Here is a 22,065-nt window from a genome sequence, read left to right as displayed (position 1 = left end):
CTCCCCACCTACACTCACCTTTACTGGCTCCATCCCCGCCTCTTCGATCTGTTTGTTTCCTCTCCACCTATCCTCTCCTCTATCCATCTTCTATCCGCCTCCCACTCTCTCCCTATTTATTTCAGAACCCCCTTCCCCTCCCCCTTTTCTGATGAAGGGTCTAGACCCGAAACGTCAGCCTTTCTGCTCCTATGATGCTGCTTGGCCTGCTGTGTTCATCCAGCCCTGCACCTTGTTGACAATGGGTCAAGTCAGGCTGGGGAGTGGCTTGGCGGGGAACTTGAAGGTGGTGGTGTTCCCATATATCTGCTGCCCTTGTCCATCTATTTGAAAGTGTTGTGGGTTTGGAAGGTGCTGTCTAAGGATCTTTGATGAATTTCTGCAGTGTATCTTGTAGATAGTACATACTGCTCCTACTGAACGTTGGTAGTGGAGGGAATGGATGCTTGTGGATGTAGTGGCAATCAAGCGGGTTGCTTTATCCTGGACGGTGTCATGCTTCTTGGGTATTATTGCAGCTGCATCTATCCAGGCAAGTGGAGAGTGTTCCATCACACTCCAGGCTTGTGCCTTGTAAATGGTGGACAGGCTTAGGGCAAATCAGGAGGTGAGTCACTCACCACAGTATTCCTAGCCCCTAACCTGCTCTTGTAGCCACTGTGTTTGTGTGGTGAGTCCAGTTGAGTTTCTGGTCAATGATAGCCCGCAGGATGTCGACAGTGTGCGATTCAGTGATGGTAACACAATTGAATATCAAGGGATGGTGGTTAGATTGTCTCTTATTGGTGATGTTCATAACCCAGCATTTGTGTGCTGCGAATGTTACTTGCCACTTCAAGCCTGGATACTGACCAGATCTTGTTCCATTTGAACACAAACTGCTTCAGTATCTGAGGAGTCGCGAATGATGCTGAAAATTGCACAATCATGGGCGAACATCACCACTTGTGACCTTATGATGAAGGGAAGGCCATTAATAAAACAGCTGAAGATGACCGGGGCTAGGATACTACACTGAGGAACTCATGCAGAGATGTCCTGGAGCTAAGATAACTGACCTTTAATAACCACGACCACCTTCCTATGTGTCAGGTATGATTCCAATCACTGGAGAGTTTGGCCCCTCATACCTATTGATTCCATTTTTGCTAGGGCTCCTTGATGCCACGCTCAGTCAAATGCAGCCTTGATGTTAAGGGCTGTCATTCTTCCCTCACCTCTGGAACTTAGCTCTTTTGTCCATGTTTGAACCATGGCTGTAATGAGGTCAAGAGCTGAATGGCCCTGGCAGAACCCAAATTGGGCATCACTGAGCAGGTTATTGCTGAGCAGGTGCTGCTTGATAGCACTGTTGTTGACACTTTCCATCACTTTACTAATGGGGTAGTAATTGGCTGAGTTGGATTTATCCTGCTTTTTACGTAAAGGACATACCTGTACGTGCTTTTGTATTAACCCAAAATTTTTCAAGTGACCTTGATCAATAACATCATTTTCCAAAGAGTAAAATTACATTTCCTACCTAATTTGTTGCAGAGACATGGGATTTTTGATTTGTTGGTAATAGTCAGGATAATCTTTCTTGGAGGGGAGGCGAAAGAAAGGTTCAGCCAGAAGTTGTCCCTGACTGTTCCGGTAACTTCTAACTACTTCAAACAGCTGGTAAAGAGGGCTCGTAACATCAACAGATGAACTGATGCTTTCTCCTTCAGAATCACCATCTTCATAACGAGTGACTGCTGTAGAAACAAAAAAATGTGTATAGAAAAGCCAAAATAGCCATTCTTAAAATGTTTTATTCAAATATACTACCGTAGTGTCTTACCACCTAAACCACTTTCTTCTTCGCTCTCAGATCCATACTGCAAAGCCATTGTAATTGCTGACAAACGATCCCCTTGAGCTGACCTTCGGTTTCTGTGAATGCAGAATTTCAAAATAACCTTTTGAAATTCAGAATACATCTTTTGCTCAAGTATTAATTATACATGTTTTAATTACGGAGTATTCAATCTCGTGTAGCATTGTTCAGTATTAGTTCAGGAAATTGACAGAGGAGCGAATCACTCTGGTGGACTATGCATCATGGGGGAAGAGCAGAGAAAGGTGACACGCAGTGGGAAAACGGCACAGTCCAAAGTGATAATAGCATTTTACAAGTGAGGCTATACATCACTAGGTTAAATACCTTTCTTAGAATAGTTCAGAAACTGACATGGTAATAGTTGCAGTCAACTCCCGACTGGAGATATTACTTGAAATATCAAAGGCAAGCACCTTATTGATGTATGTAGTTATAACTGTTTTGCTGCAAAAAGTATTTTTAGTATTATGTCCCAAACTTAATAACATCAGACCAAAAGGAATTTTAAAGGCACTTTGTGTGATTGAATTGGCTTTCTCTTTTTCCTCATAATCAGTAATACTGGTAACTGCTTGCTGCTACCTGAATGGTTTTTTTGCTACTAGCTCATTGATGTTCTCCCTATCTATTCAGTTGTGAGTTGCTCTTAGAGTTATAGGGATGTACAGCACAGAAACAGACCCTTTGATCCAAGATAACAAGGTGTACAGCTGGATGAACACAGCAGGCCAAGCAGCAGAGGAACAGGAAAGCTGACGTTTCGGGTCTGGACCCTTCTTCAGAAATCTTTGGTCCAACTTGTCTGTGCCAACCAGATATCGTAAATTAATCTAGTCCCATTTGCCAACATTTAGCCCATACCCCTCTAAACCCTTCCTGTTCATATACCCATCCAGATGCCTTTTAAATGTTTTAATTGTACCAGCCTCCACCACTTCTTCTAGCGGTTCATTCCATACATGCACCACCCTCTGTGTGAAAAAGGTGCCCCTCAGGTCCCTTTTAAATATTTCCCCTCTCACTTTGAACCTATGCCCTCTAGTTTTGGACTCCCCTACCCTGGGGAAAAGACCTTGACTATTCACCCTATCCAAGCATCACATTTCTTTCAGGTCACCCGTCAGCCTCTAACACTCCTGGGAAAATAACCCCAATCTATTCCCTACAGCTCAAACCCACCAAAATTGGCAACATCCTTGTAAATCTTTTCTGAACCCCTTCAAATTTCACAACATCCTTCCTAGAGTAGAGACCAGAATTGTATGTAGTATTCCAAAAGTGGCCCCACCAAGGTCCTGTCCAGCCGCAACACAACCTTCGAACTCCTATACTCAGGTGGCACGGTGGCTCAGTGGTTAGCACTGTTGCCTCACAACACCAGGGACCTGGGTCAATTCCGTCCTCGGGTGACTGTCTGTGTGGAGTTTGCACATTCTCCCCGTGACTGCGTGGGTTTCCTCCCACAGTCCAAAGATGTGCAGGCTAGTTGGATTGGCCATGCTAAATTGCCAGTAATGTTCAGGGATGTATGGGTTAGGTGGGTTATAGGAGGATGGGTCTGGGTGGGATGCTGTCAGGGTTGGTGTGGACTTGTTGGGCCGAAGGGCCTGTTTCCACACTAGGGATTCTATGATTCTATTCTCAATGCACTAACCAATGAAGGCAAGTGTACCTAACACCATCTTCCCTACCCTACTTATCTGCAACTCTTGTTTTATGAACCAATCAGAGACGCTGACTTTGCATGCATCATGCCTGATGTATGACAGACATTTTCTACATTCAACACATTAATATGAATGAATGCAAACTATAACTAACATAGCACCTCTCACGTTTTTTCTTATTTTTATCTATTTTGGTTTTCAAAGGTTTTCCTGAAAATCTTGTTTTGCAAAGAGGTACAGCTTACATTGTTTACGGGCAAAAGAAACATATCATTTGTAAACATTGTCTTCAAAAGTCATATTTTCAGTGTACCTGATTCGGAGACTGGATTTAGTAGGCTCCAAATTATGCTCAAGTTCGGCTCTCTTCTGATTGAATACTTTCTTAATGGTATTTGCATCCTACAGAGTTGGAATTGATATTTTCATTATCAAAAAGACGAATAAGTTATCTCTGCCAGTTCCCAAACTGTGGCCCTGGGTATGTTATAGTATGGTATAATGCTCTGCTCCTGAGTTAAACTGGAATGTTATTACTATAATAACTCAAAAGTAAAAGAGTCTTAGCAAGATGGTTGCTTAAATCTTAAGAGAAAGAAAATAAAGACTGGTATTTATATTGCATCTTTCATGATCACTAGATGTCCCACAGTAATTCTTTATGCTAAATGAAGTATGTTTGAAGAATAGTGACTATTGGAATGTAGGAAAAACTGTGTTTGGTTTAAGAAAACAGGTTGGACAGTCATGATCTAAATACAACACATTTTAATTTTTGTCACCCTTACCTTGAAGATTGGAGAACCCGGCTCATTGTAGGTTTTTGCATTCCTTACTAAAAGCTCAATATCTCTAGCCATCACATTGACACTTTTATAAACACCATTCTGTAAAAAGAAATTGGTATGTTCATATTAAAAGCAAGTATTCACTTTAAAAAGTTAAATTTAATATTTAGAAAATTTTCAGGCGGAGCAAAAATGATGCTGAATAATTCCTCACTTCAAGTGAGGCAATGACCTAGTCTATTGTCACTGGACTATTAACCCAGAAACGCAGGTAATTTTTTGGGGACTCTGGTTCGTATCTTGCAGATGGTGAAATTTGTATTCAGTAAAAATTAAAAGTCGAATGATGAAAACGAAACCATTGCCGATTATCAAAAACATCCATCTGATTAATGTTCCTCAGGGAACAAAACTGCCATTCTTATCTGGTCTGGCCTACATGTGACTCCAGACTGACAGCAAAGTGTTTGATTTTTAACTGCCCTCTGGGCAATTAGGGATGGGCTATAAATGCTTCTGGGTCTAAAAAAAATTCATGATTTCAGCTGTAAATTATGAGAAGGAAAATAGAAAGACAAAACTGTGAAAACCTGAATCCTTTGGGCAACTGTCTTCAGGTCAATTGGTTCTTTAATAATTTCGTAGTAGTCAGGATATTGCTGTAAGCATAAACGATAATTCATGTATTAAAACATTGTCATGTTTTTCAGAATTTGACAAAATTGATTCAATGTAACTTCAGTTTTGCTGTTTGTGTTCGAACATAGCTAACAATGTCCACTGAATCCAAGTTTTTAAGATTGAAAAGTTTAAGATGTAATAAATCAATTGTAATTAGAAACGTGACTGCTCAAAAGCAACTCCTTTGGATCTCAAATTTGCAGGCCAGAAATTGTGTTCATTTAGAACTCTCAACATTGAAATAACTTTCTACTTTTCTGAACTTCCAAGAGAAAGACATTTCATCACAAAGACATAGGAACTAAGTAGGCCTTCTGGACCATTGAGCTTGCTCCATCATCAAGGGTTATGGAGAAAGACAGAAGAGTGGAGTTGAGATTTATCAGATCAGCCATGATCTCATTGAATGGCACAACGATCTGGTGGACCAAATGGCCTGCTTCTGCTTCTACGTCATGAGGTGTTAAGGTCTTAATACAGCAATAGATTGTCAAAGAAGTTTTTTCACAATAGTATCAGTAATTTATCAGTTTATTGATCTGGAATAGATTTACTCACCACTTTAGAAGGCAACTTTTGAAAAAGCTCACTAATGAGATGACCTGTTGGATCAACGTATGTGGCGACAGCTTCAAAAAGGTGCTCTAATTGTTCCTTCAGATTATTATAATGTGCCGCACTCTAAAAAGCAATGAAAATGAAACTCAATAGTTTCATGTCTCATCAATTTCATAAATTAGCATAATTTTAGAATGCAGTCATAAAGACCTTAATTACAGAAAAAGGCCCTTCAATCCATTGAGTCTGTGCTAGTCAAAAACAAACATCAAACTATTTTAATCCTACTTTTCATGCCTTGGCATTGCAAACACATATCTAAATACTTCTTAAATGTTGAAGGTTTCTGTCTCTACTACCTCTACAGGCAATGAGTTCTTAATTCCCACCACCCTCTGGGTAAAGAAATTTTTCCTCACATCCTCTCTAACCTTCCTGCACCTTAACTTAAATCTATGCCCACTAGTCATTGATCCTTCTACCAAGGGGAAAAGTTTGTCCCTGTCAACCCTGTCTATGCCTCTCATAATCTTACGCATCTTAATCATGATCCTGACCCACCCGAGCTTCAGTCTTCTCTATAATAAGGAAAACAACTCCAACTTATCCAATCTCACTTCATAACTAAACTCTCCAGTCCAAGGCAATATCCTGGTAGATCTCTGCATCTTTCCCAGTGCAATCACATTCCTCCTATAATGTGGATTCCAGAACTGCATGCAAGAGTCTAGATGTGGCCTTACTTTTTATACAGTTCCAACATTACCTCCCTGCTCTTAAACTCTATGCCTCAACTAATAAAGGCAAGAATCCTTACTTTCTTAAATACTTTATCTACCTGTCACATTACATTAAGGGTCCCTCTGATCCTTGGTGCTTCCCAGGGTTCATCATGTTTGTCATGCTTATCACCTCACACCTATCTAGACTGGATACCATTTGCCTCTGATCAGCCCATTTGACCAGCCTGTCTGTGTACTTGTGTAATGCACGGCTAGACTTGACACTAAATACTACCCCACCAATTTTCATATCAGCTGCAAACATACTGATCAACGCTCCTGCATTCAAGACTAATTCATTTATATATACCAGGAAAGCAGCAAATCTGATCCCTGTGGAACCCCACTGGACACAGACTTCCAGTCACAAAAACACCCTCGACCATCACCCTCTGAATATAGGGGTTCTACTCAACAAACACAAAACAAAATTAACATTTTAATTCTCACTTATTTTAATTAAAACAATTCTGAAAATTTCAACACCCAAAAATATGCATTACTTTTGAAGCCATATTTGTTGCCCACCCAAATTTCCCTTGAAGAGGTGGTGGTGCTTTTGAATCATTGCATTTCGTGTGGTGAAAGTACTGTAGGAACGGAATTAAACTTTTTTTGTGCCAGAATAGTGAAAGAACAGCAAACGAATTTCAAGGCAAGGTCTTGTGCAGGTTGGAGGGAACTTGTAGGTACTGGGGTATTCATGGAAACGCTACCCTTGTCGTTCTTGATTGGAAGAGATAATGAGATTGGAAGGTGCCACCAGAAAGGATTGGTGAGTCACCATGATCTGCTATATGAATAACTCCCATAATACAATATCTACTTGACACCAGTTAAATTTTGTATTAGATACCTGACTAGTTTGACACATTTACAAATTTGAACAATTATCAAATTCCCTACCTGAATGAACAAAGTAGGGAAATAGTAAATGTCAAATACTAGTCAAACACCTAAATAAAACAAAAAAAACTTTCCGTTTAAGGTTTTGGAGTAGATTTGTAGCTCAGGTTGTGGGTGTTAAGGTTGGTTGGCTCGCTGAGCTGGTTTGTTGTTCCACAGACGTTTCGTTACCATGCTGGGTAACATCATCAGTGCAGCCTCCGATGGATAAGGAGAATCACCAATTCAACTGGGACAACACCAAAATCCTGGGACAAGCTAAGCAGAGACAGGCACGGGAATTCCTAGAGGCCTGGCGCTCCACGAAGAAAGCCATTAATAAACACACAGAACTCGACCCCATATATACTCCACTACGAAGGAAAACCGGAAGTGAGGCAATACAGCTCAACGGACTCCAGAGTTTAAAAACCAGGCGGGAAAACACACCCACGCTTCATCGGAGGTTGCACTGATGATGTTACACAGCATGGTAACAAAACGTCTGCGGAACAACAAACCAGCTCGGCGAGCCAACCAACTTCAACCTTTCCATTTATATAGCATCTTTCAGGATCAACAGATGTCTCAAAATGCATTTCAGCCAATTAAATATTTTTGAAGTGCAGTCAATATTGTATTGTATGAAATGTAGCAGTGCATTTGTGCACAACAATATGTTGTAAACAACAATGAGTCAAAGACCAGATTATCTATTTTGTGATTATTGAGCTATTGAAAAATACATATTGGCTGGGACATGGGGATATCTCCCCTGCTCTTCTTTGAAATAGTGTTGTGGGACCCAACCTAAGAGCATTTGATGGAGCTTTAATTCAACATTTCATTTGAAAAACCACACCTCAGTCGACACAGTACTCCCTCGGTACTGCACTGGAATGTCAGACGAGATGGTTGTGTTCAAGTCCTGGAGTGAGTGAACACACAACCTTCCGACTCAGAGACAAGGTTGCTACCAACTGAACCAAAGCTGGCTGACATATGTGGTTATAAACTAGAGAATTAAAGCTGCCCTTACGTCTTCGTCGCCAGTTGTACCAGGGTTATCCTGACCATCATAATCATCTTCTTCCTCTTCATCTTCATAATCTCCCCTCTGGACAAACTCATTTCTTGTTCTTGTATACAAATCCCACAATTTACCTGCAGCTTTGCATTCAGCAGAATCTTCCTATAAATGATAAAAGAATGAATTGTTTCAAAAATACAAATACCGCATGTTATATACTTTCTAACAATAACTTGCATGAATATGTTCACTGTAATTCACGTGTGCAGTCAAATGAATAAACAGTGATACAAATGAATTACAGACTCAACCAAGATATTTCTGCATTACAAGGCAGAAATTGAGCTTGTATTTTAACCTGGGAAACAAGTTCTACTTCACACAGTAATTATAACAATTCAAAGTACGTCAAAATTCAAGTTTTTGATAAGGTCGTAAACATCGTTTCCTCTAAAGTGCATTTGTATGTGGATGCACAGCAACCCAGATGGGACTAAGCAGCTAGTTCACAAGTGGTCCTATTTAAGATCATAGCCCAGATTTTCTAATCCGGAGTGGAAGCTCTAATTCTGACCCTGATCAACCAAAAATTACATACTTACCCTCCACAATTCTTCTGAGTGATCTTCTGGTGGACAATCCTTCAGAACTATCTCATTGCAGCAAACCTCAGAGGGAGCTAAGAGAAGCCACACCATGTTTTTACAGCAATAGCTGCTGTATTCTAGTAACCGAATCCTAAATATCCTAAAGCTTCTGGTAAAGCTATGGAGAGAGGGTAAATGTATCATGGGAGAGAGAGAGACTAAGTAAAGAGATAGACTGGCAAGTGATAGGGTGTTGATTGGGTAAGATAGCAGGTACATAGGGTTGCAGGAATGTAAGTGGTAGGTGTGAGCTAACATATGGATTGGGGTTAATCAGGTTGGGTTAGTAGCTAGTCAGGTTGGATGGGATACTTGAGGGTCAGGGAGAAGTCAGGTGGTGGTGGTTGGTCAGGTTAAGTTGGGCAGTCAAGGTGAGAGGCTGGGTGCAGTTGGGAGAGGTTTAGTGATGGGGAGTGACAAGAGGTCGGTGGGGAGGGGTGGTGTTGGTGCAAAGTGGCAAAGAGAAACAGTGAGAGAGATTGGGGGGAGGGGCAGTTGTATGGTTACCTAACAGTGACAACAGCTTTTAGTCTGGCTAATATGTTCTGCATAACCATTCAGGTAAATAAATAGGAATTGTCCAAATTTCCAACTCTAGCTTAGACTTGAAGATCTTTCTCAAGGTTCCTGGGGAACAGGGGAGTTGCTCAGTGGAAGTTCAACCTTATGGGCAATTCCTACAGAGGCCTTGCGTCAGGGCTTCTGAGAAGCCCCATAGTGCATGCTCACAGCTGAGCAAAACATATTGAAGGCACCACACACTAAAATAAACTAATTCAATACAACAAAATAAACCAGAAAAAAAAGAATAATGTGGCATAAGATTGTGAACATATGAACAATTCACATTCCTGTATACCTTTTGATAACCTTTCAATCTCTTGCTTTACAAGAATCTACATATTTCTCCCTTAAAAATATTTACGGACTCTACTTCCACTACTTTTTCAGGAAGAGGGTTTCAAAGACTCTCAACCCTCTGAGAAGAGATCTGCTTAATCTCTGCTTTAAATATGTGTCCCTGATGTTAAAAATAGTCTCTGGTTTTAGACTCTTCTGTAAGAGGGAACATCTTCTGAACATTTATCCTATCAAGACCCCTCAACATCTATATGGTTCAATCAAGTCACCTCTTTGTCTTCTAAACTCCAGTGAATACAACACTAGTCTGTCCAGCCTTTCTTCATGAGATGACCTCATTCTAGGTGTTATTCTGGTAAACGTGCTCTGAACTGCTTCAAATGCATTTACATCTTTTCTTAAAAAACTGACCAATACTGCACACGGTGGTCGAAATATTGTGTAGAGTGCAGGAAGGCATACCAGGTGCAGCAGCAAGCATACCTAAAAATGAGATGTCAACCTAATGGAACTACAAAACAGGACTACGTGCGTGCCAAACAGCATAAGTAGCATAAATGATAGGCAGGAATAGGTCAGTGCACAATCAACAGATCAGATCTAAGTTCTGCAGTTCTGGCATTCAGGCATCATTGGCGATGGGCTGTAAAAACAATTCACTGGAGAAAAAGGTTCCATAAATATGCCCACACTCAGTGATGGGGGAGCCCAGCACATCAGTACAAAAGATAAAACTGAAGAATTTGCAACAAACTTCAACCAGAACTGGCTGATCCTTCTCAGCTTACTTCAGAGATCCTAATCATTACAGATAGTCTTCAGTCAATTCAATTCATCTCATGTGATATCAAGAAAAGACCTAAAGACGATAAGATACTACAAAGGCTATGGCCCTGACAACATTCCAGCAATTGTACTTAAGACTTGTGTTTCAAAACTTGCTGCTGCTCTGGTCAAGCTGTTCCTGGATAGCTACAAAATTGGAATCTATCTGGTATTGTGGAAAATTATCTTGGTATGTCCTGTACACAAAAAGCAGACAAATCCAACCTGACTAATTACTGTCCCATCATTTACTCTTGATCATCAGTCAAAATGATGGAAGGGGTCATCAACAGTGCTATCAAGCAGCACTTGAGATCAACTGATGCTGTTTGACTTTTACTAGGGCCTGTTGACTCTTGATCTGACTATAGCCTTGGTTCAAGATGGACCTAACAGCTGATCTCCAGAGGGAGTCATTCCTTGACATCAAGGCTGCATTTGATTAGGTATGCCATCAAGGGGCACAAAAAAAGCTAAATTCAACTGGAATCTGGGGGAAACTCTCCACTGGTTGGAGTCATACCCTGTACAAAGTAAGATGGTTGTCATCATTGGATGTCAGTTATGTCAGCTCCAGGACACTTCTGCAGGAGTTCCTCAGGTTAGTCTGTGGTCCTAGGTCCCACTATCTTCAGCTACTACATCAAAGACCTTCCCTCCATCATAAGGCCAGAGGTGGAGATGTTCAGTGACGACTGGACAATGCTCAGCACCATTCACAACTTATATCACACCATAAGTCAGCTCCTCAGAAACTTAAGCTGCCTGTGTCTAAATGCAGCAAGACTTGGACAATATCCAAACTTTGGGGGATAGCTGGCAAGTAATGTTGGCTTCACATGCCAGGCAAACAATATCATCAACAAGAGAATCTAACTTTCACACCTTGACATTCAATGGCATTATCATTTGATTCCTGCATTATCAACATCCCAGGCATTACCGTTTACCAAAAACTAAACTGAACTGCATCAGCCACATAAATACTCTGGTACACTGCTTTGCATCATTTATATTAATGATTTGGATGTGAATTTAGGAGGTATAGTTAATACATTTGTGGATGATACCAATAAAGGTGGTGTAGTGCAGTGAAGAAGATTATCGCAGATTACAATGGAATCTTGATCAGATGGGGTGGTGAAGAAGAGGTTTAGCATGCTTGCCTTCATTGGTCATAAAACTGAGTATATAAGTTGGAATGTTATGTTGTGGATGTACAGGACATTGGTGAGGCCACGTTTGGAATACTGCATACAATTTTGGTCACCCTTCTGTACGAAGGATGTTGTTAAAGTTGACAGGGTGCAGAAAAGATTTACAGGCATGTTACCAGGTCTGGTATACATGTGTCACCAGATCTGCAGCAATTATTTGAGTTTTAAATGCCTTCTGGGCAATTAGGATGGGCAATAAATACTGGTCTAACTGCATCCCTTAAATGAATTTAAAAAATATATGATTGATGTTGCTATCTGAGGGTGCCTTGAGATCATTAATTAATCCTGTCTCATTGCACAATACCAGGTCTTGTACAGTCTGCTCCCTGGTTAGCTCCAGAACATGCTATTCTAAGAAACTATATTGAAACATTCTATGAACTCCTCATACAGATTACCTTTGCCCTTCTGACTTTTCCAGTTGATATACAGATTAAAATCTCCTATGATTATTGCTCTATCTTTCTGACAAGCTCTATTATTTCTTCTGTTATGCACTATCCTGCTATGGTTACTGTTATGGAGCCTTTAGACCACTTTCATAAGTGTCTCCTTGCATTTATCATTTCTCATCTCCATCTCCATTTCCACATTCTTGTTTCCAGAACTTAGGTCATCCTTCTCTAGTGTGCTAACACTGTTATTATCCAGAAGTGTGATTTGGAGACATCCTGCACAGTTCAGGATTCAGGTCCCAATCCATGTCTCTATAATGGCTGCTAGATCATACTTGTCCAGGGAAATTTCTGACTCCTTGATGCATCTCAGTATCTATTGCTCAGTATCTGGCACTTGAAATCTGAGCCAATGCTGCTTGAACTTAAACACTGATTTCATTTGTATTTGATCTGGCCCAAACTGGCATCAGGAATGCCCATCCATTTCCTGCAGCTATGGCACATCATTGGTTCTGTAGTCCTTAATGCATTCTAATTGATTTCTTAGTTATGTAGATGTATAATTGAATAAAATATATTTTTATATATTGTATGAACTTTACCACCAGTTGGTATACTCTGTTGAACTGCAGGAGATGAATAAGTTTTATTCACGTACCAGATCTCACCAAATAACTAGCTTCTTCTCCTGTAGCAGAGTAAGAAGAAGCAATTCCTGAATGCTGAAAAACTTATAAAAGGCAAAAGCAACAGAGTACCCCTTTCTTTCCTGCCTTAACTCCCTTAATCATCTATCTCTAGCACTCTATTATAGTTATTTTAATCAACCCCAATCACACATCCAGGGCAGGTGGAAACATGAACCCAAACCTTGTGGCTCACAGGTAGGATATTAGCACTGGGCGCAAGAGTCCTGGGGCATGCTAATTTGGGTATTTTTAATCAAGATGTTCAGACATGTTGCGAAACACCTCTAGAGGGCGACATAGTGGCTCAGTGGTTAGGACTGCTGCCTCACAGCACCAGGGTCCTGGGTTCGATTCCAGCCTTGGATGACTGTCTGCACATTTTCCCTGTGTCCATATGGGTTTCTGCCAGGTGTTCTGGTTTCCTCTCACAGTCCATAGCTGTGCTGGTTAGGTGGATTGGCCATGCTAAGTTGCCCCACAGTATTTAGGGTTGTGCAGACTAAGTAGATTAGCCACGGTAAATGAGCAGATACAGGGAGACTCGATGGGTCAAATGGCCTCTTTCCACACTGTTTGGATTTTAGGATTCTATGGAGCAGGTGCCTGGACTTTGTGGTACAGAGATAGGGCACTCCATTGCAAGCTGTGCTCAGCTGCACTGTATTTTATATTTAATTCAACATATAAAAAAGCTATTTGACACCTTTAATAAAAAATCGGTTTGAGCTGATTCTGAATTAAACCCAATTGTTGTTCAACTGGTGACCTTATTAAAAGCCTTGTTTAAGACTGGGACCTACAGAATTTAAACTGAAGATTTCAGTTAAATGCCAGCTATAAACAAAATTAGAATTAAACAAATGCTTGGTAGTACAGAACATTACATAGCTAAAATGAGCCTATAAATCGAACGTTTTCATCAAAACTAAGAGGCAAGAAACAGACACTGATAGTGGGTGCTGATTGGTTGGGACATCTCCATCTCTTATACTGTAAATTTGATCTTAATATCTAACAACTGCAAGCGCTCCGTGAAAATCATTATTTTGAAAGTTGTTTACAGAAATTTCATTTCCAGGGAGAAACATAATTAAAAATATATTTTGAAGCTACTGTACTTAATACTCTACCTGAGCTCATCCAGAATGTAATAAAATAATTAAAAACTCACATAAGACAAAATACTTTTAAATATTTTCTCAAAGAGGTGTTACTTTCTATGGAACAAACCAAGTGATAGGTGAAATCTTCTGTGATAAAATTAGAGAGACAGAATAAATTTCAAAATGTTGATAATTTCAAACAAAAACACAGAAATTTACAAGATTTTGACATCTGAAAAAAAGAAAAGCTAGGTCAAGATTTTGGCTGAGGAACTCCCTCATTGTTCTGACAAAGACTTAAACATGATCATGTTGAGATTGTACAGGACATTGGTGAGACCTCTTCTGGAATACTGTGTCCAGTTCAGTTGCCCAGTTATACGAAGGATATTATTAAGCTGGAAAGGGTTCAGAAGAGATTTATCAGGATGTTGCCAGGTATAGAAGGTTTGAGTTAAAAAGAAAGGCTGGATAGGTTGGGACTTTTTCCCGCTGGAGCGTAGGAGGTTGAGAGCTGACCTTACAGAAGTTTATAAAATCATGAGGGGTATAGATAGAGTTAATGGTAGTTCTCTTTTCCCTGGGATGGGGGATTTCAAGACTAGGGATGATATTTTTAAGATGAGAAGAGACAGATTTAAAAAAGACATGTGAGGCAAATTTTTACACAGAGGGTGGTTCGTGTGTGGAATGAACTTCTTGAGGAAGTGGTAGATGTGGGCACAATTACTAATGTTTAAAAGACATTTGGGTAAATACATGAAAAGGAAAGTTTTGGAGTGTATGGGCCAGGAACAGGTATGTGGGATGCGTTAATGTGGGATTATGTTCGGCATGGACTGGTTGGACTGAAAGGTCTGTTTACGCACTGTATGACTCTCTGAATCTAATCCAAGAAAATGTTGATGGATCTACTTTTATTGTAAAATAATATACAACTAATTTCAAACAACTTCCAGTTATACATTACTTTAAAAATGGTCAATGACACTTCACAAATGTAGGAACAAAATCAAATTGGTACCAAGTCAATCAAGAACACATTACCTTATAGTAGGCTTTTGCATTATTAACCATAAGCTGAAAATCAGAAGTCAACTGATCAACATCATCGTATTCCTCCATCTTCAATTTCTGCTGGATCTTCAAAAGATCGATGGGATGGGAGACCACATCATAGTAATCAGGTTGGTTCCTATTTTGCAAGATATTTATTCAAATTTAATATCCAAATGCCTATAGCAATTTATGTTTAAAGCCGTATATATGATGTATACTTCCAATTTTCAGCAATTTATTTCACGCTGTTAGAAACTCATGAAAATACATGTCTTTTTTTAACCACACTCTTCAATGTGGCCATTCAAGAAAAAATGTAACTAAGTACTACTTAAAACGAATCCAATCTAGCATAACACAGCCCCATCCGGCCACCCTCAGTCATCAGCAAAATTATGGAAGGGGTTATCAACCCTGTTATTAAGCTGCGTTTACACACTAATAACCAGAATGCCAATGCTCAATCAATGCTGCCTGAAATGTTCACATCTCATCAATGAATAAAAGGCAGCTCACAAATCCAAATATGTGGCAGAATAGATCCTAAGTCCTCATCATCACTGGGATATTATACATAATATACAAACAAATAGAATAAAAAGTCTATCTTTTTCAGAACTTTAATAAGGTTTCTTACCACCTTTTACAAAAAGATGGAAATTAGAAATTTAACAGAGATGTTTAAAAGGGTCAATTTTTAAAATTCACTCAGGAATGTAGGCATTGTGACAAAGCCAGTATTTGTTGCTCATCCCTAATTGTTCTTGAGAAAATGATGATGAGTTACCTTCTTGAATTGTTGCAGTCTGTGTAACGAAATGGCGTAGAGAGGAAGTAACATGATTTTGATCAAGTGAGAATAAAGTGATATACATCCTAGTCAGGATGGTGTGTCACTCAGAGATATTGGTGTTGTCATTGCAAGTGGCAAACGCCAAAGGTTTGGAAGATGCTGTCAAAAATCTTTTGGAGAGATGCTGGAGTATATTTTGTAGATAGTACATACCACAGGCACAATTCTTTGGATTAGTGGAAGAAATGAATATTTTAAGGTGGCGGGTGATTTGTCCTGGATGGTGTTAAGTTTCTCAAGTGCTCTTGGAGCTGCATTTATTCAGCTCAGTAGTAAGTATTCTGTCACTCCCCTGACCTGAGCCTTTGAGATTACGAAAGGCTTTGGCAACTCAGGAGGTGAGCCACTTGCCTTGGAATGCCACAGCCAATACCCATTCATGCACCTGAAGATTCATCCAGCTGGTCCAGTTACGTTCCTGGTCAATGGTATCCTTCAGGATGTTAATGGTATGAGATTCAATGATCGTAATACTACTGAATGTCTAGGAAGGTGGTTAGATTCTCTCTTGTTGGAGAAGTCATTGCCGGGCACTTGTATGGTACAATGTTACTAGCTATTTATCAGGCCAAGCTTTATTTTGTCACTTTCTTGCTACAAATGAGCATGCCTGACTTCATTATTGAGGAGTTATGAAAACTAAAAATGAAACTGTGGAATTATTAGGAAGCACCCAAGTTCTAACCGACCATACAATGGAAAGAGTGTTTTTGGTGAAGCAGCTGAACATTGTTGGGCTCAGGATATTAGTGCTCAGAACCAGTTATAAAGATGTCCTGTGGCTGTAAATATGAAATTATCAGCTTAAGTTCAAGTTTAGAAAAATACCGGCTGAATTGCATTCACAAAATTAGCTTTGAATTGCAGCATTAGTTGCAAAGTTGCTCACTGCACAATTTTTTTGATAACCTTCCAGCTAAAATGAATTAATCCAGTTAACTCATGGTTCCACAATCACTATAGTGAATGCATTTTTGCTGAAAATCATGCATTTGATGTGGTTGAAACTCAAAATCATTTCCTTTCGGCTGTAAAGAAATTCACAATTTTTACTATTTATAGTATCTAATCAGTGGCCAAGCAATTTGTTCCTATTGTCATAAGCACGTAGTGACAACATTTAGAACAAGGCTTGGATTTTCCAATGGCCAGATAATCTGCATCGTAGATGGGAGTTATGCATGGGGACCCTGCAGAATGCACAATGTAGCAGACTCTGATGGAAATACCCGGAAAACTGAAGATTGCTCTGGGCAATTCCTCCACATCTGGAAGATTCTGAAAGTATTCATTTAAATTGTGAGGGTTCTATTGCAATTAAATAAATTGTTACTTAGGAAAAGTTAGAGTATTAAAAAGTCTAACTCCTAAATAACTTTTCAACTGACCCCCAAATTACCACATACACTCTCTACTTCACCTTCCCAAAACCTTTTATATCCAGCAGACTCTGAACCAACACCTTCCCCCATATCCCTGGAAGCCAACACCTTCCCCCAATTCCTGACACCCTGACACTGAAGAAGCCATTACGAAAGAAGCCATAATTTGGAATCTTCTGTCAGAAATAGCGAGCTCTATCGTTATGTAAAAAAGAGGTTGAGTGAGAATTTGCATGACAGCCACTCCTTGGTAAAGTTGGCTCAATTGTTGCTTGGTGTCTTGGAGACACATAAACATAAGAACTTTACAGCAAAGGAGGAGACCAGTCATTCTTCATGTCTAAACTGGCTCGTTACTAAAACAATCCAAAACTAATCCTACTCCTCGCTTACTGCCCATTGCTTTATATATTTTTCTCTGTTTCAAATATTTATTCATTTTTCATTAAAAGTTGGAAAGATCATTGCCTCAACTACTTTCTGGCAACACATTTTATCCTTAAACAACACTGTTGAAAGGAATTTATTCTATCCTCTCTCCTCACACTCACGTTTTCCGATTCACCCTACTGAAATTTTCCGTTATTGGGTAAAATAATGAGATGCTCACCACAATATGATCACATCTATAATAACCAATTTATTGATTCCTTGATCTAAATTGGTCTGAGTTGGTATGGGCCACCTCTTTGTGCCTGACTATGGTGTAGTACTTGTAGAAGCATTGGAATATGTTATCTGCTTATTTGCATCTTTGGAGAATGGTGTTTGGTATTGGAAATGGAGAAACAAGAACAATTGTCATCAGTAAGGCTCCATTGAAAAGGAATACAATATTTTTCAACTACACAGGATTATTTAAAGTATCAAAACATTTTTCCTCAATTATTATTATTTCACTGGCTGCTTAAACATCCTCAGTTCACTATATTGAATTTATAAAAGTCAGTATATTTATGTATCAATGGGATATCATTGAATTCAGTCAATCAGTTTTTAAGAGTAAGCAAAGTTAGATTTCTAAACAGTTTTAGACCTAGACATGAAAAATATTAGCTCGCTAAAAATCAAGAACATGATTTTTTTAACAATAAATTCTGAAAAACCTCCAAAGTCAGGATTTCCAAAATACTACCTTCGTTTTGGAGCTCTGATGAAGAGCTCACATAGAAGTCTTCCATGATCATCCTTGTAATCTCTGATGGTATTGTACAGCTCATGGCAAACTGCAATCTGTTAAAAGAAAATTTTTACATCATATATATGAGCAAAGGCTTAGTTGTACAGAACCTTAGCAGATCTTATAATTTTGGGAATCATACCTCAGGATTTTTTTGTTTTTAGTTTATTCCTTTCTGAGATGTGAGTGGTGCTGGATAATCCAACATTTATTGCTCATCACTAATTGCCCAACAGACAGTTAAGAGTCATACAACGTGGAAACAGACCGTGCAGTCCAACTAGTCAATGCCGAACATAATCCCAAACTAAACTAGTCCCAACTGCCTGTGCCTGGCCATTATCCCTCCAAATTCCTATTCAGATTTATGAACAGTTGTGAAGCAGATTGGCTTTTACTACAATCGACAGTGGTTGATTCCAAATTTCTGTTAACAAATTCAAATTTCATCATGTGCCATTGTGGGATTCAAACTTACGACTCTAGGGTCCTGGATTACCAGTTCAGTGACATTAATACAATGCCACCACCTCCCTCCTTGGTGAAGCTACAGCATACATAGATTTAGAAAGCTACCAAGTGTTTAAAGGATTACATTATGAAAACATATTGCATCAACTTGCTGTAAGTTGCTTATAATGGTGAAATAATTGAGGCTTTTAAAACAAAACGAAGAATTTGATAGCAACTGATTTCCTCTGCTGGGGATATCTAGACCATGGGGCACAGTCTTAAAAATAGAGCTCAGCCATTCAGTATTGAAGTTAGGAAAGAGATTTAAAAGCCCAGACATATTTGATCATTTTAAATTTACAAGATCAAGATTTCTGTCAGGTATGGACCAAACCAGGATAACATGAGTCGAGGTAAAGATTAGCCATGATCTCTCAGCATGGTGAAGCAGGCTTATAGGACTGATTGACCTACTCTTGTTTTTATGTCTTTATCTATTATACATGTATGTCAACGAGAAAAACAAAATCTATACCTTAAAAGATACATTTAAAGATTAATTAAAGAACAGCAAAGTTTGATAGTATTCCAAAATATTTATCCTTCTATTGTCAAAATTGTTGGTCAGGTAGGTTTGCCTCAAATTCAAGCATTTTTTTTGAAAAATGAGCTTACTGGATATATTTATGTAAAAGTCGATCTCATTTAAAAGCTGACCCCAAAAAGTTGAGACTAAAAAGTCATATGTTTTATATCCCTCATATAAAGATCTGCTTTAATTTCTCAGGAATCAAAACTCAAATATTTTGCAGGATTTCAATGTAAAGTATAGTAACTAGTTATATATTTAGATTTCTTTAGATGAAATATATATAGTCCATAAAATTATAAGATGGAAAAACGTTAAGTAATTAATATAGATGAAATACGTGCAAGTCAAGATGCCATAGACCATAGGGCTGCTGTGTCATTCGAAGGAGTCAACTGGTGATTGCCATACCATTGCCATACATTCACTCCTCAAATCTGTATGCCCAAAGCTAAATTTGCAAATGGCTCAGGTAATAATCCATTGATTGATAATCTTGAAGTTCTGCTTTTTAAATTTGGCACCTTGTACCCTATACTGTCCATGAAGAACCTTTTTCCTCATCCTACCTATGTTGCTGATACCTACATTAACCATGATGATGGGATCCTCCCCTTCTCCTCGCTCGCCCTGAACAGATGTCCTGAACCCTAGATCCAGTCAGGCAACCACAGTCTTCTGGACTCTTGGGCTTTATTGCAGAAAACAATGTCAACTACCTCACTTTCTGTCTTCTACTACTACTAAATTCCCTTTTGCTTCCACCACTTGAATGGCTTCCTGTACTGAAATGTGAAGTTCAGTAGTTCATCTATCCTTCAGCCCTCACTCTCATCCAAACCTGCAGAAATACCCCAGATCTGTTAGATAATTGCTGAGGGTGAGGCTCCTGCATTTCAGGCCTCTGAATCTCCTTATTTGCCTTGCTCACATTCATACCACCTTTCCCTAAGAAATGGGAAAATTGAAACATCCTATTCCAAGAGTGTGACTGTTTTCTTCTACAAAATAAGCAGATAATGTTCTTCCTCCTGATGTGTCATGGAGCCTGTAATAAGTTTCCCAGGTCAAACTCTAAGCTGAATCTGCTCAACCTGTAAACACATACTGCAGATGTGTTTGCCCTGGATCACACCAGCATCCAGAAACTCCAAGTCTCAGGCATGATTGCCTTTTATTTGTGGAACTTATTTTAGGACATTTTTTAAGTCTATTCTTAAAAATTTAATATTTACCTTAAGCCCATATATGTCTCCCAATCTTTATTTCACTCTCTGCAAATTTTTTAAACAACTCACTGGTTATAATACATTTCATTTCCTGGTTTGCTGTCTGTGAAATTTATTTAGTGTTTATATTTTAGACATCCCGATGAAATCACTATAGCTCAACAAAGGGAATCCCCAATAATAATTATAACAGTCAATTGAAAGTTGAGGAAGGTAAAAGATAATGGTAAATGTAAAGATCAGCGGAACTCATGCTGCAGATGTCTTCAAGGTCAGTGGCAACAAGTATTTTGCAGTCAGTGGCAAAGAAACAAGGGCCAATGGGTTTTCAATGAAACGTGCATACCCCATATTAAATTTCAACTGTAACAGATACCTGTATATCAAGAATACAGAACATTATATCTCCCAGAGTCTTTGTTTTAATGTAACTTACTGGTCTACCAAATAAGTATATACATCACTTAACACTTCTTCCTTTAAACAGGCAAAACAAAATTCAAAGCCAAATGATTCAGACTACATTATTCAACTAGTTGTTTTTATGATTCAACACTGAATGAAGTAAGGACCAAAACTAAATTTCAGCATTTTGTTTACCATTGATATGGAGCCAACCATCTTCTGTGGTAAGAGGAATATAGAAAGACACTGTAGTCATACTTACAGGATCTACAGTTGGAACGTTGGAAAGTTTTCTTCTTTTTCTACTTGACCCTACATTGCTTCCCGAAACAGGGTGTCCGTCATCACAGTCCCCGCCACTAATACTGCTTGAAGGAGAAGTGGCTCTCTTTCTTTTTGAACCCATAGGAACTTTGGTAATATCTTTAAAAATAAGGCATTCAATGATGAGTTGACTCAAAAAAGTGTGACATTCATTCACAGTCTTCATTATCACTACCATTGCATCACTACTATTATCATTTTGAAGGGGGATGGGGATGATGGTGATGGTGTAGTAGCAATGTCATTGGACTAGCAATCCAGAGGGCCAAACTAATACTCTGGAGGCACAGGTTCAAATCCCACTATGGAACCTGGTGGAATTTAAATTCAAATAATACATCCGGAATATAAAGCTAGTCTCAGTAGTTGTGCCATGAAAATACTCTTCTAAAAACCCAACTGATTCATTAATATATTTTAGGGTACGAAATCAGCCATCCTTAGCTTGTGGGGCATACATGTGACTCAAATCAGTAGCAACATGGCTAACTTGTAACTGTTCTTTGAAATAGTCGAACAAACTACTCAGTTCAAAGGCAAGCGGGGATGAACAACAAATCCTGGCCTTGCCAATATTGCCCACATCCAAGAAA

The 22,065-nt window shown here is 39.1% G+C and overlaps 1 protein-coding gene across 4 annotated transcripts in view; it reads right to left on the bottom strand.

Moving 5' to 3' along the window:
* The window catches only part of pbrm1 (polybromo 1), an 80,057-nt gene extending 58,491 nt beyond the window's left edge, over positions 1-21,566 (bottom strand). For all 4 annotated transcript variants that reach the window (XM_048606155.1, XM_048606158.1, XM_048606156.1 and 1 more), the window contains exons 1-10: positions 21,411-21,566; positions 18,428-18,525; positions 15,046-15,193; positions 8,265-8,417; positions 5,559-5,681; positions 4,910-4,978; positions 4,320-4,418; positions 3,845-3,933; positions 1,826-1,917; positions 1,523-1,739 (exon numbers count right to left, since the gene is read on the bottom strand). In XM_048606155.1, coding sequence (XP_048462112.1) covers positions 1,523-1,739; positions 1,826-1,917; positions 3,845-3,933; positions 4,320-4,418; positions 4,910-4,978; positions 5,559-5,681; positions 8,265-8,417; positions 15,046-15,193; positions 18,428-18,525; positions 21,411-21,554 — 1,232 coding nt within the window. In that variant the 5' untranslated portion in view covers positions 21,555-21,566. The remainder of the gene's footprint in view (positions 1-1,522; positions 1,740-1,825; positions 1,918-3,844; positions 3,934-4,319; positions 4,419-4,909; positions 4,979-5,558; positions 5,682-8,264; positions 8,418-15,045; positions 15,194-18,427; positions 18,526-21,410) is intronic.
* Between the last annotated feature and the right edge of the window lie 499 nt (positions 21,567-22,065).

This window comes from Rhincodon typus, chromosome 16 (assembly GCF_021869965.1).
Source record: "Rhincodon typus isolate 14 chromosome 16, sRhiTyp1.1, whole genome shotgun sequence".
NCBI lineage: Eukaryota > Metazoa > Chordata > Chondrichthyes > Orectolobiformes > Rhincodontidae > Rhincodon > Rhincodon typus.
Note: the sequence above shows the minus strand (reverse complement) of the source record. Positions and strands in the feature narration are given on the sequence as shown.